The 11,941-nt window shown below is 40.0% G+C and overlaps 1 protein-coding gene across 1 annotated transcript in view; it reads left to right on the top strand.

Moving 5' to 3' along the window:
* The first annotated feature begins 656 nt into the window (after positions 1-656).
* SPAG17 (sperm associated antigen 17) overlaps positions 657-11,941 on the top strand; it is an 86,681-nt gene continuing 75,396 nt past the window's right edge. Inside the window, exons 1-3 of the mRNA XM_064702783.1 lie at positions 657-759; positions 9,058-9,198; positions 9,981-10,040. Of these exons, the coding sequence (XP_064558853.1) occupies positions 667-759; positions 9,058-9,198; positions 9,981-10,040 (294 nt within the window). The 5' untranslated portion in view covers positions 657-666. The remainder of the gene's footprint in view (positions 760-9,057; positions 9,199-9,980; positions 10,041-11,941) is intronic.

Below are 11,941 nucleotides of genomic sequence, written 5' to 3'. Positions count from 1 at the left end.
CCTGGGGATGAGATGTGTCACTTGGTGCCCTGGGGACCAGATATGTCACTTGGTGCCCCTATGAGTGTGTGTCACCCCAGAACTCCCCATGCAGCCTCGGTGAGGCTTCTACTTCGGGTGGCCGTGATGAAGGCTTCTCATTGTCTCAAAAGTTATGGTAAAAGTCTCCAAAAACCTCCAAAAAAGAGAATGCACAGAATCCATCAGGTTGGAAGGAACAACAGGGGAGCATCTGGGCCAACCTCCCTGCTTAAGCAGAGTTCCTAGAACCATATGGCACAGAGTTGCATCCAGATGGCTCTTGCCAATCTCCAGAGAGTGAGACTCCACAACCTCCCGGGCAACCTGTTTCAGTGTGCGGCCACCCGCACAGCAAAGTTCGCACTCATACTCAGGTGCGACTTCCAGGGCATCAGTTTCTGCCCGCTGCCTCCTGTCCTGTGGCTTGCCATCACCAAGCAGAGCCCGGCTCCATGCTCCGACACCCCCTTTAGCTATTTACAGACACTGGCGATGTCCCTTCCCGAGGCTGAGCAGCCCCAGCTCCCCCCGCCTTCCCCCGGCCGGGCCCAGCGCTCCCCTTGAGGCCAGGCTGCGCCCGCGGCCGCCGTCTCCGGGGCGACGCGTGGGGCCGCCGGGGCTGCCGCTGACCGCCGTTGCACCGCCATGGGCCCCAAGCAGCCTAAGTCCGGCCAGAACACGCCGGTGTCCGTGCTGCCGACCTGGGAGCCCGCGCTGGTGTCCGCCCGCCTCGAGGAGGTGAAGGCAGCCCAGGGGCAGAGCCGGCGGCGCGGGGGAAGCGGGGAGCGGGCTGGAGGCGGCTCGGGCCCGGGTCGCGGCTGCCGGAGGTCCAGGGGGCCCCGGGAGGGCCGTGAATGGTCCCGATGTGCGGCGGAGCCCCTTTGCCCCCCGCCACCAGCGTGGCCCTGCGGGTTTCTTTGCTCCTCCTCTCCTCGGCACTTTCCTTTCTGGGCTCTGGGTGCCAAGTTTCGGCTCGGAGTGAACTTTTTATAAACTGCTGAACAACGAGGTTTGATGGAGGTGCTGACACAGCATTAACCGTAGCGTTGAAAATGTGAGGCTGTAATTTTCCTGCCCGAGTGTGTGCAGCTAAAAGGCACTTTTTTTTCCTTTTTATTTTTTTTTTCTTTTACACAGTGTGAGGATCTAAAGGCATATTTAGGTTTCCAGGTTCTGTGTAAGCAATGTAATTCTCATAAATCTTGACTTGCAAGAGAGAATTTGGTTTCAAAATAGGGCAGTAGTTTAGCAAACAATAATATTTATCTCACATGTGTTTATCTAGCACGTCTTCTGCAAGTGAGACAAATTGCTTCCGTGGTTTCCTTGTTTTCTAGGTTCCTGTTGTGCCCTATTTAAAGAAAAAAAAAAAAAAAAAAGGCAGGTTTGTGTTTTAGCTGATGCGGGTTTGTGTTTTGTTGTGTGGTTTTTTTTTTTCTTTTAATATGCCAGCAGCACTGGTTAAATATGGGGACCTTTTAATTCAGGAGGAGGCTTTTAAACTTGCTAATTGCTTTTCCTGAAAAGGCCACAGATGTCCAAAAATCTCTTAAATATTTACTTGCTTTTACTTTTATTTTGTAGTAACCATATAATACAAGTTTAGCCAAACAAGACCACTTTTTTAATAGCTTAGGCTGTTGTTTCCCATTTTTCCCTAGGACACAGATTTTTCAGTACAGTTCTAAGATGCTTGAGCCTTTTCTTACTTGTGAATCTTGTCCCTACCCTTGGGAAACATCCCTGAAGTATAAGAATGGGGTGAAGGTTCAATCTCCATCACCTACTCTGTTCCTGGTCTTCCTCCGGTGCTTACTAGCAAGGTGCCAATTAGTGATTATGTTTTTTTATGGTGGTGTTTATTGTGGCTGTGGATATTGTGCAGTGAATTCACTGAACAAGGTGCTCTATATGCTCTGCTGCCTCTACACATAGTTTATTACATTTCTTAAATGCAAACCATTATATTGAATTATTTTTAAAGGTAGGAAATAAAATGCTCAAAAGTTAGGAAATGTCAAAGTTAGTATTATTCTGGACCACTCATTGAGGCAGATGAAAAAAAAAAGTTGAATGTTCACTGAATGGGGAAAAAATTCTGTAGGGAAAGATATGTAATCAACTAATTAAAGATTATCATAATTCCTGTACCCATGGGACTTGAGATTCCTTGTTTCCATAATTCTGGTATTGTCTGACTGCTTTCTGTTCCAGTTAAGCTAATTTCACTTTCTCTGCCATGCTGTTCACAGACAGAGCCTTGGGAAGTTGGGAAAAACTGTCCCCTTGCTGTGGTCAGCTTGGACTCGGGCTTCTGAGATGCTGGGCAGCCACTGAAATTTCTTACTGCAGGAGTGTTTTTATTCAGCTCTTACAGTCATGGGCAAGAGCACACTCGGTGCAAAACTGTCAAATGCCAGCAAATTTCTTCTGAGCATGTGTGAATCAAGATTCATCAAGTGTGGCCAAATGTGGGTGTACATAGTGTAAATAAACATGCTCTGTAAAAGCAAATCTTTGACACAAGTACGGTTCTGCTGCCAAATTTAATTCCTTCCTCTTGAACACAGAGAGCATTGAATATCTTAACTACTTAATCACATAGGGGTTTTTATTAAAGGATAAACATGATTTTTAAAAATCAAATCTCATTCTGCAAATAGTCTAACCACATTTTCCCTCGCCCTACCCCAGCAATCATGCAACATACAAAGTTCTAAACTTGAATATATAAAGCTCAGGAACTGAAAGCAGTCTGTAAAAGAGAGTGTTGAACAGCTTGAATTTTAGATCTCACCAGGCATAGTGCGCAAAACTTATTTCTTACTCGTCCTCAGTATTGTATATGAAATACCATATGTATCGGAAATGATTTGGGAGATGACAGGAACTCCTATCAAGTAAATAAATGTCTCTCCTCATAATTCATATGTAAAGAATTTTTAGATCTGCTTGTATCAATTTGAAAAGTACTCTTTCCCTTTAGTGAAGGCAAAGGGAATTTGCTACAACTGGTTTTAAATTGTACCAGATAGAGCGAGTGGTGAAATTTCACATTTTAATGTGTTTATGACTTACTATTTTATTAGTTCAATCTATGAAAAGCATTTTACCAGTGCTGTTAAGATTTTTATGAACGAGTATACTTACTAAAATATGATTTAAATGGTATTTACTAACCAAATAATTGCTTTTACTAAATGCACTGTGAAAACTGGCAAACATACAACTTAAAAATACATACAGAGGAAATATGGATTTTCCAGAGGCTCACATTATAGTTTATGTCTATCTTTCTTGTTTGCAATGTGCTATGCAGAAGAACATGGAGTTGCAAACTGTATTTGCCTTCAGATATTTATAATCTATTTTGGTTGGGCTCACTGCAGAATTAAATTGCAAAATATAAATTAGGATTCTTAAGTAGTTTTAAACTTTGCATGTGTTAAGTAGCTAAAGGGTGGTATTTGCTAAGTGAAAGGTGAATTCTGGGCAAATACAGCCCTTAATTGAGATAACTGTCATTTATTATTTGTTCTTATTAACTAGTATAACTAAGCACAGCAGCAGTAAGGCATGTTCTGTGCTGACTTTCCATCTGTATGATTCCTCTCATTTCATTTTAGGGCCTGAAAATTGAGCTTAGAATCTTGTGAAACCCCTAAAAATGTTCTGAATAGGATGGCTCGTCTTTTGATTGCTATTTATACTACTTCGTCTTCAGAGAAAAATTAACATTCTGTTGAGCTTTGATATTCTCTCACTTGCCCATGTTGTACAGCAAAAGCTCAGGCTCTTAAGAACACAAGCCATTAGTAAGTGTGGATGTGTCATCAGCAATGAAAGTGAGTCTGCAGATTTCCAAGCAGAGATGTCACCTTAAGGCTACAAAACTCCTGATAAACAACTTTTCTGAGTAATGCCAGCTGTATTTACTGGTTTACAAGCTCCCTCATTGTTGAAAGTAAAGAGTGCTAGCTAGAGTTGTTACTACTCTAATTGTTCATAAATCACTAATTGATGCTCAGACGTTTTGTGTTTGAGTTTTCGAATGTTTCTTCTCAGCCCTTACAGGTAAATTTGAAATTGTGCTGTAATGAAATGAAATTAATGGTTGTTGGCCTAAGAGAAAAGAACCCAAACAATCAAACAAAACAAACACACAGCAGGCAAAAAAAAAACCAACAGACAAACAACCGAGAAAGCAACCAAACAAAAAACCAGAAAACCCCACAGCAGTAAGTACCACAAAAATAAAATAACATATACCCAGATTGTCTGGAAACAGGAGGAGGGTAAGATGGCTGCTTGATGCTTTTCTTGGCCAAAGAGATCTAGAAACTGATACTGAAAAAATAAACAATATACCTGACTTGTTCAACTGTCTTCCATAGAACAGCTGGGCTTTTGTGTCTAGGAAATGAAGCAGAGAAAACAAGATATGTATAAAAAAGAAGAAAAAAAATGTGTGCTACATCTGCTTTTTTTCTTCAGTGTGAATTAAAGTTAGATATTTTCTTAACAGACCTATGCTATTCCAGTACTGCTGTGATTTAGATATACAGGCTATGTGTACTGGTTTTTAAGAGCTGGGAAAAATCACATTACAGAGGAACACAATGGAGCCTTGAGAGCAAAATCATGAGAAGATGATGCACCTTCTATGTTTTGTGAAAGCAAGGATTTTGGACAGCCATTTGCTGCTTACATGGAGCTTCCAGAATTAGGTTGATCTTGCAGATTTGGAGCCTCTCCAGCTGAGGGACATAGAAGTTTCCCACACAGATGGTCATTTCTAACACCAAGAGACTTTGGTGCATTTCGACTCTTGACATGGCCAGGGGTTTTAAAACCAGGACAGTGTCATTTGTAGCAATGGTTGTCACTGGATGTTTTCCAGTGAAAGTGATCTGGCCCTTAATTGGAGTTTGTTTCAGATTGCTTAAGCAGTATTCAGTTGCCAATGCCACATTTCCAGCTTCAATTTTTTTTTAATTCACATTTGAACCAGCATTGTTGATTCTGTGGGATATCTGCTCCCTGCATTTTGGTCTTCTTTGTGCAGTTTGTAGCGCTCATGTTAAATTCTCGGTGGCAACCCACCTGGACTGTTTCCATGATTTTCCAGTAGTTATTTTTATGGTTTTTTCTATCCTGTTCATTAAGCTGGGAATGTCATTTGAGGTAGCCTTAGGGTCACTAATCTATCCTCTTTCAGATCCTTTCTCAAGCCTTCATACTACAATAACATTTGAAAGAATAAAACTAAGTAGAGGAGCAGTTGTATATTGAGGGAGAAAATATTTTTAGAGTAACCATATACATTTTACTACTTTTCCTTCACATTTTTATGTTGTGATTTTAGGTGGTGAGCTGTAGAAGCAGGGTCTGTTTCTTCTCTGTCCTTTCAGTGCCTTGAACATTAAGGATACTGTTACAGGATCGATAATATAAAGGCAGTATTGCAAAAATACTAGATTTTTAACCTCAGAAAATAGTCTAATCAATTAAACACCTTAAGCTGTGTATTTATGCTGCACATTGACTATTGACTTCATGTTCTCAGTGTGCAGCTTTTCTGAAAAATGATCTTTAAAGGCTTCAAAACTGGTGAGTCTGGAAATAGATGGCATGCTATTAATGACTCCGGGAAGTCTAGATCGTTATTGACTGTGAAGATGTGTGTTGCTGCTTTGGATATTTACTAGCTACTTCCAGCTCCCATTCCCAGGTGTTGCACTTTTTAAAGAAAAGCTGTTTCTTTTCTTCATTTAGCACCAGGGAGGTATAGGCTGTCTCTAATAATAATTAAATTTGTGAGCAAAAACCTTGTATCGAGCTGCATATACTTCTGTAGAATTAAGTAAGTTTATAATTTTCACTACCAGTTCAGTTATCTTGTAGAGGCTCATTCCATGTATTTGATTTTAATGTATTAGCCAATGGTTTGCCTATAGTATAAATATTCTCATAGCTGTTCTGTGGAGCAGATTTATCACCTTGTTTCTTTGAAGCAGAGCATTTTCAGTGGGAAGAAGATGTGGCCCGTTTGATGATAATTTCTTCTTGGATAAAAAAAATCTGAGGTTGGATAATTTTGTTTGCATAAGTCCTGTTGTGTTTTTTAACTATTAATTTTGCACAATCAGGACCTACCCTGGTGTTTTGCTCTGGTGCTTTATCACAGGCTGCTGAGAAGGAGGGCACCACAGTGAAACAAGGAAAATTCTCTTTTCTTAAAAAAGCTTATAGTACTTTTGTGAAGGAAGGTCTCATTGCTCAACCATAACTCTGAAAATGCCTGGGAATTATATGGGCTAGGGAATAAGAATATGGAGAAGGAATCTGAGGATGAAGAAAGCTTGAAGTGGGATCGGATAATGAAACTGGAGACTAGCTGAACCAAGAGACAGAGGACAAGAGCTGGGGAGCAAGTCACAGGTGGGGGAGACATTAAGACAAGTGGTGTAGCTCAGGAGAAGAGAGTGGAAAAGGAAGGAGAAATTAAACAGGAACAGTTGTGACCAAGGGGTGGAAAAATAAGAAGAGAGAGGACAATAAGGAAGACAGGTTCCACAGACATTGTTGTTGCAGTGTTATTAATCGGTGGTAAGCAGGATTGATTTGTGGGCAGCAAGCTATCAGTATGTTAAGGAGGAACTAAAGAAGGCATAAGGCAGGGGTTTAGAATTCTCTGATAGATTTTTTCATATATATACATATGTGAAGAACTGCAGGAAGTTGTGGGAGTAACCTCTGTATTGCTCTGCTGGACCATGCTTACCATAGGATGCTCAGTAGAACCTGGCATTCCTGATTCTTGCTGCTCTTAAGCTGTCAGCATCTCTGTGAGACTTACTGGACCTTGTTTCCCTCTCTTGGTGGTCCCCCCTGAAGTGGGCAGTGTAGTGATAACAATTGCTCCATTAGCTCATGCCACAGGTAGATGGTTTTTCTAAAGATTCTGTGTGTGCTGGTCAGTGCTGGGAACACCAGAATACTGACACATGAGAGCATTTCAATCTCAGTTCTGAGAGCCTAGAAAATGATGCATTTCCACTCAAGCATGGGCATCTAAATACTTCCTGTTCAAAGAATGCTGAAGCTTTACAGTCCAGCTCTTGTCAGGTATACAGTGATAGCTTTAATCCAGATTAGCTGCAACTCCTGTGCATGTTGACAATATTGGAATACCTAGAGCTCTTTCACAGTGCAGTGCACCAGTAGCTATCTTGCAGCTTTAGGCAGAAAGACTTCAAAGAGCAAAATTAAATTCAGTGTACTTGATGCAGTCCCCACTACTGCTGCCACTTCTCCAATAAGCAGTGTCTGCTGCCCCAGTGCAGCTGGACACTCATAAATTCCACCATGTTTGCACACTCCTAGAGCATCAGAGATATGTTTGATCTCTCTAGCACTTCATAATTTTAAAAACTTGAGGTTTATTTTGTGTTGCAATAAACCATCAAGTTCATGATGTGTGGAGCTGTAGGCACCCTTTTGGATTAGTTATCTGATCTGTAGTTACTTGCAGTTTCACTTAATGACCCAGGTGATCTTTACATTGTTTTTGTTTTTCTGAATATTCTGTAGTTAGAAAAACGAGGCATACTCATGTGATGTTATCCTTTGTTACCCTGAGTGTTTGACAAACCATTTCCCACCATACAAACATGCACTGTTTTGAAACTTAAGTAGCTGTGGCTTTCTCCCATCCCAAGCCATCAGTTACTCAAATTGCAGACATTTGGGTAGGCATTTTACCAGCTAAGAAAAGGAACAAATTAAGAATGGTACTATAAAAATGGAAGAAGATGCTTCTCTTACCATCTGAGTCTTTTTCTTAGAATGGTCCTTTTCCTCACTTTACCATAATTCAGCTCAGGTTTTGTTCCTATTCTACAAGGACTTTGTACGTAATATAAATATATTAAAATATTCAACATCCTAAAGTCACCACCCTATCTTAAATCTCTTAAAATCTTTCTTTGCTATGATGCACACTGGACTGTGACTCTGCTCTGATTAATGTGACTGTCCTGGAACTGCCTTGATCTGACTGAATCCCTTTCTATATTTACCTTTATGCAGCTGCATTGATAACCTTGCAGTTTACACATGCAGACATGCATTGAAAAAAACAATAAAAATTGGCGATTCCTGTACATCACAGCCATTACAAAATGCTCCCAATTCAGCCACCACTAATGCTGATAAAGAATACTTGAGAGTGAGATGTAGAATTGCTGGAGATAGCAACTCTGTGCAAAGGATTCCAGTAGTAATGTGAAAGACAGTAACCAGTAAAAGTTCCTTAAGTTACATAATTTTTAAACCTTTGTAGATGTGCATCACTAAAGAAAGTGTTCCAGTCTTCTCTTATTCTGCATTTTTAATAGTGCTGAAAACACTTTTTACATTACAGTAATCTGTATGCTACTGCAAATGTTTTTAACTTATCAGTATTGTAGTGTACAACTTGTCATTGGTATTTTTTCTTTATTCAGAATATTTAGTGAAACCACACAAGAGCCATTCTATGCATAAATATACTTCACAAAACATCACAAAAATAATGCTACAATGTACAGAAAATAGTATCTGGGCATTATCTAATTCACAGGATGAGAGAGCTGAAAATTGCTAATTTTTTTCTACATCGAATAATCACAATAATAAGTATATTCAAAACTCACTTCTTGTTTGCTACCTGAACTGTCAAATCTGCAAATGCAGTTTAAAAGTTAGTACATCTTTGTGAGATGCTAATGCATCGTTTGCACGGGAAAAGGTTGAGGCTGTTAGTAGGCATTTGTGTTTTGCGTAGCATAATGCTGCCACCTGATGGCAGAAAGAATTGGGACAAAGTAATAATGGCTTTTTCGAGTTGCATGCAATTTCAGTGATTAATACAGTGATGTTTAATATGTCTTAAAGTGACATAAAGCCGTCCCTACCAGATTACTCTTTGAAACTGCAGAGGACTTTTTGTTGGCATGAGTTTTAATACCTTAAATATTTTATTTGGGAATGTAGGATGACTGGAAGCCTAGCATCAGTTTCGTTGTCGGGAGCAAGATTGAAGATGAAGTGCACATCCAGGCCCTGGCTCTTGCTGTGCAGGTGCCACTGCGAAAACTCTTCAGTGTGATAACATGTGAAGACCTTTACAAACAGGTATTTCAAGAAAGTAACTTTTAATAATGAACCAAACTGTAGATGTCACTTCTAGATCCTGCCTTTTTTGGTCTTTGGTAATGATAAACTACTCTATGGAGGTCTCAAAAATTACACTAATTCATAGAATCATTAAGGTTAGGAAAAATCTCTAAGATCATCAAGTGCAACCTTTGAACATCACCTTATCAACTAAAGCACAGCACTAAGTGCCACATCTAGTCATTTCTTGAACACTTCCAGGGATGGTGACTCTACCACCTCCCTGGGCAGCCCCATTCTAATGCTTGGCAACCCTTTTTGTGAAAAAATTCTTCCTGATGTCCAGTGTGAGCCTGTCCTGGCACAGTTTGAGGCCATTTCCTCTTGTCCTGTCATTTGTTGCCTGGGAGATGAGGCTGATCCCCACCTTGCTATGAGCTCCTTTCAGGCAGTTGTAGCAAGTGACAAGTTCTCCCCTAAGAAATTAATTTATCCAGGCTGAAGACCCCCAGCTCTCTCATCCACTCCTCATAGAACTTTCTCTCTTCTTACCAGCTTCATTGCTCTCATTCATAGGAGTTAAAAATGGGAAAAGAAAGGCTTATGACGTAAGCTGCTCTGCTCCCTGTAAATGAAGTTTTGTTACAGACTTTTCTTCAAGGTGCTGATCAAAAAAAACTCCCTCCCTAGGGTACAGGGTTGCCATAAGATGATTCCTCTCTTGGAGTGTGAGTGTAGTGTTTACAAAAGGGAATAATGAGTGAAGTACTTTGGGTAATGAATACTTTATTTACTTGCAGGTTGCAGAATCTGGGCGTCCAAAGGGAAGAAGGCTTAAGGATATGCCTATGTACTATGAGGTGGGTTAAAACAGGTATTGCACAGTCAGTACTCTCTTACCCCAAAGTGTGTAGAGCTGTGTGTTTTTGTTATACATTCTTGAGTAAATGGAAATTTGTTGGCTCTAGCTGGTAAAAACATTCAACTATCTAGATACTTAAACTGCTTTGTTTTTGTGATACCAGAAATATTCTGTCGGACTGCTGATTAAGTCATGATCAAAATCTGTTTTCAGGAATAAGACTTTCATTATTGAAGGATATGTTACGTGGTCATATTTTGATGGTGATGTCTCAAATTACGGAAAACCTGTCAGACTCTTCTCTCTCAGACCCTCCCAATAATTTAGAAACTTATACCTTCATTTATGGGTATGCAGTCCCCTGTATGAAACACTATTCTGTGTGCTAGTACCCATGATAAACTGTTTGATGTAACCTGATTCATCAAGTGGGCTATGTCAGCAGGGTTTGGAGTCATGCTTAGCACAAAGTGTACTTCCTCCTACCCTGTTAATGTTTTACTTACAGCTTGTGAGAGGTGATAAAATCCTGTGATTAATTAGAAGATTGTTTAAAATTTTCTCAGGTAGAGTTTTATGGTCCTTAAAGACCTGGAGCGTAAAGAATTTTGGATCCCTCTAAAAAGACTTTGTTTGTGTTTTATTTCTGCAATGACTAATAAACTTTTTATGTGTCTCAGGTTTTGGTGGACTTTATAAGAGTACTTTTTAGCTGCGGTCTGCTTTTCAGTAATGCCAGGCTACTATCTGAACAAGTCCCTTTGGAATTATTTACCACTGAAAGGACTGTGAACTTTATGCAATTAACCCTCTTCATTTAGGACTAGCCTCCCAGGCAAACTCACCCTTATATTACCTGGTATATAAAACTTCTTCAGTCCTACTTGACAGAAGGATTTTGAACTGTAGCTCTAAGCAGAAGCTTTGTATGATACCTGTATTTAATTACTAACAGCAATTTTACTTGTGAAGTGGACACTTATTAAATTCCAGCTGTCAGTGCTGTGTCTCATTAGCTACTTACTTTACTCCTCAAAGACATTTTTTTCCTCCCCTCCTTTAACACAGAATATAAAATGCCTGTTCTGACCTTTTGCTTGGACTCAGTTTCCGTTCAGGCTGTAGCAAATTAAAAGATCGATCATGTTGCCACAGCATTAAGATCCCACCTCCCTGGGCAGAGTTTGTTCCTGAATATTCACATACATTCCATGTGCAGTTTGAGCAGTGAAAGCTTTCACTGCTTCCACTAGCAAAGATAAACAAATACAAGGTTGGCACAAAACACAGGGTTGTGAAAAGCTCTTCTGAGAGAAGCATTTCTATCATTGCCACATACAGTTCTCGGTGGCAGGATTCAACGTGCTGCCATTTCCACAAGTTTCCGTATTCATGTTTCGAGGTATTGTGAGTTTCGTGACATTCAATGGTCTTTGAACATCTGACATGTAACATTTGGGACTAATGGCATGCATAGTAAGGTAGTTATTATTGGTATTAATAGTAATATAGTTACCCATGCCATTGTACTTACACTTTGCATCCACTGAAATGTAGGGGTTTTAATAAATTTCAGTGCAGTAGTCTGCAGTGTCTAGAAGTCAGGAATCTTTAACAAATGGTTCATGATGCATTGCAAGCTAATTATATAATGCTAAAATAATTCCTGCTTTCTGCTCTAAGTTATTCCCCTTAGGCTTTCAATAATTTCATTGTTTTGTATTTCATATCACTCTTATTGTACAAAGTGAAAAGGCTCAGGGCAGGGTTTATAAATATGTAGGTAAAAGATTTCCAAATCCAGGAGAAGTAGGTGCCCAACACCTTTTCTGACTCTTACATGACTTGATGGGGGTTGGAGTCCTGCTCGGTAATTTTGTACTTAAGCATTTAATTGAA

This window comes from Zonotrichia leucophrys, chromosome 1 (assembly GCF_028769735.1).
Source record: "Zonotrichia leucophrys gambelii isolate GWCS_2022_RI chromosome 1, RI_Zleu_2.0, whole genome shotgun sequence".
Taxonomy (NCBI): domain Eukaryota; kingdom Metazoa; phylum Chordata; class Aves; order Passeriformes; family Passerellidae; genus Zonotrichia; species Zonotrichia leucophrys.
The sequence above is the reverse complement of the archived record's forward strand: the minus strand, read 5'-3'. Positions and strand labels throughout refer to the sequence as shown.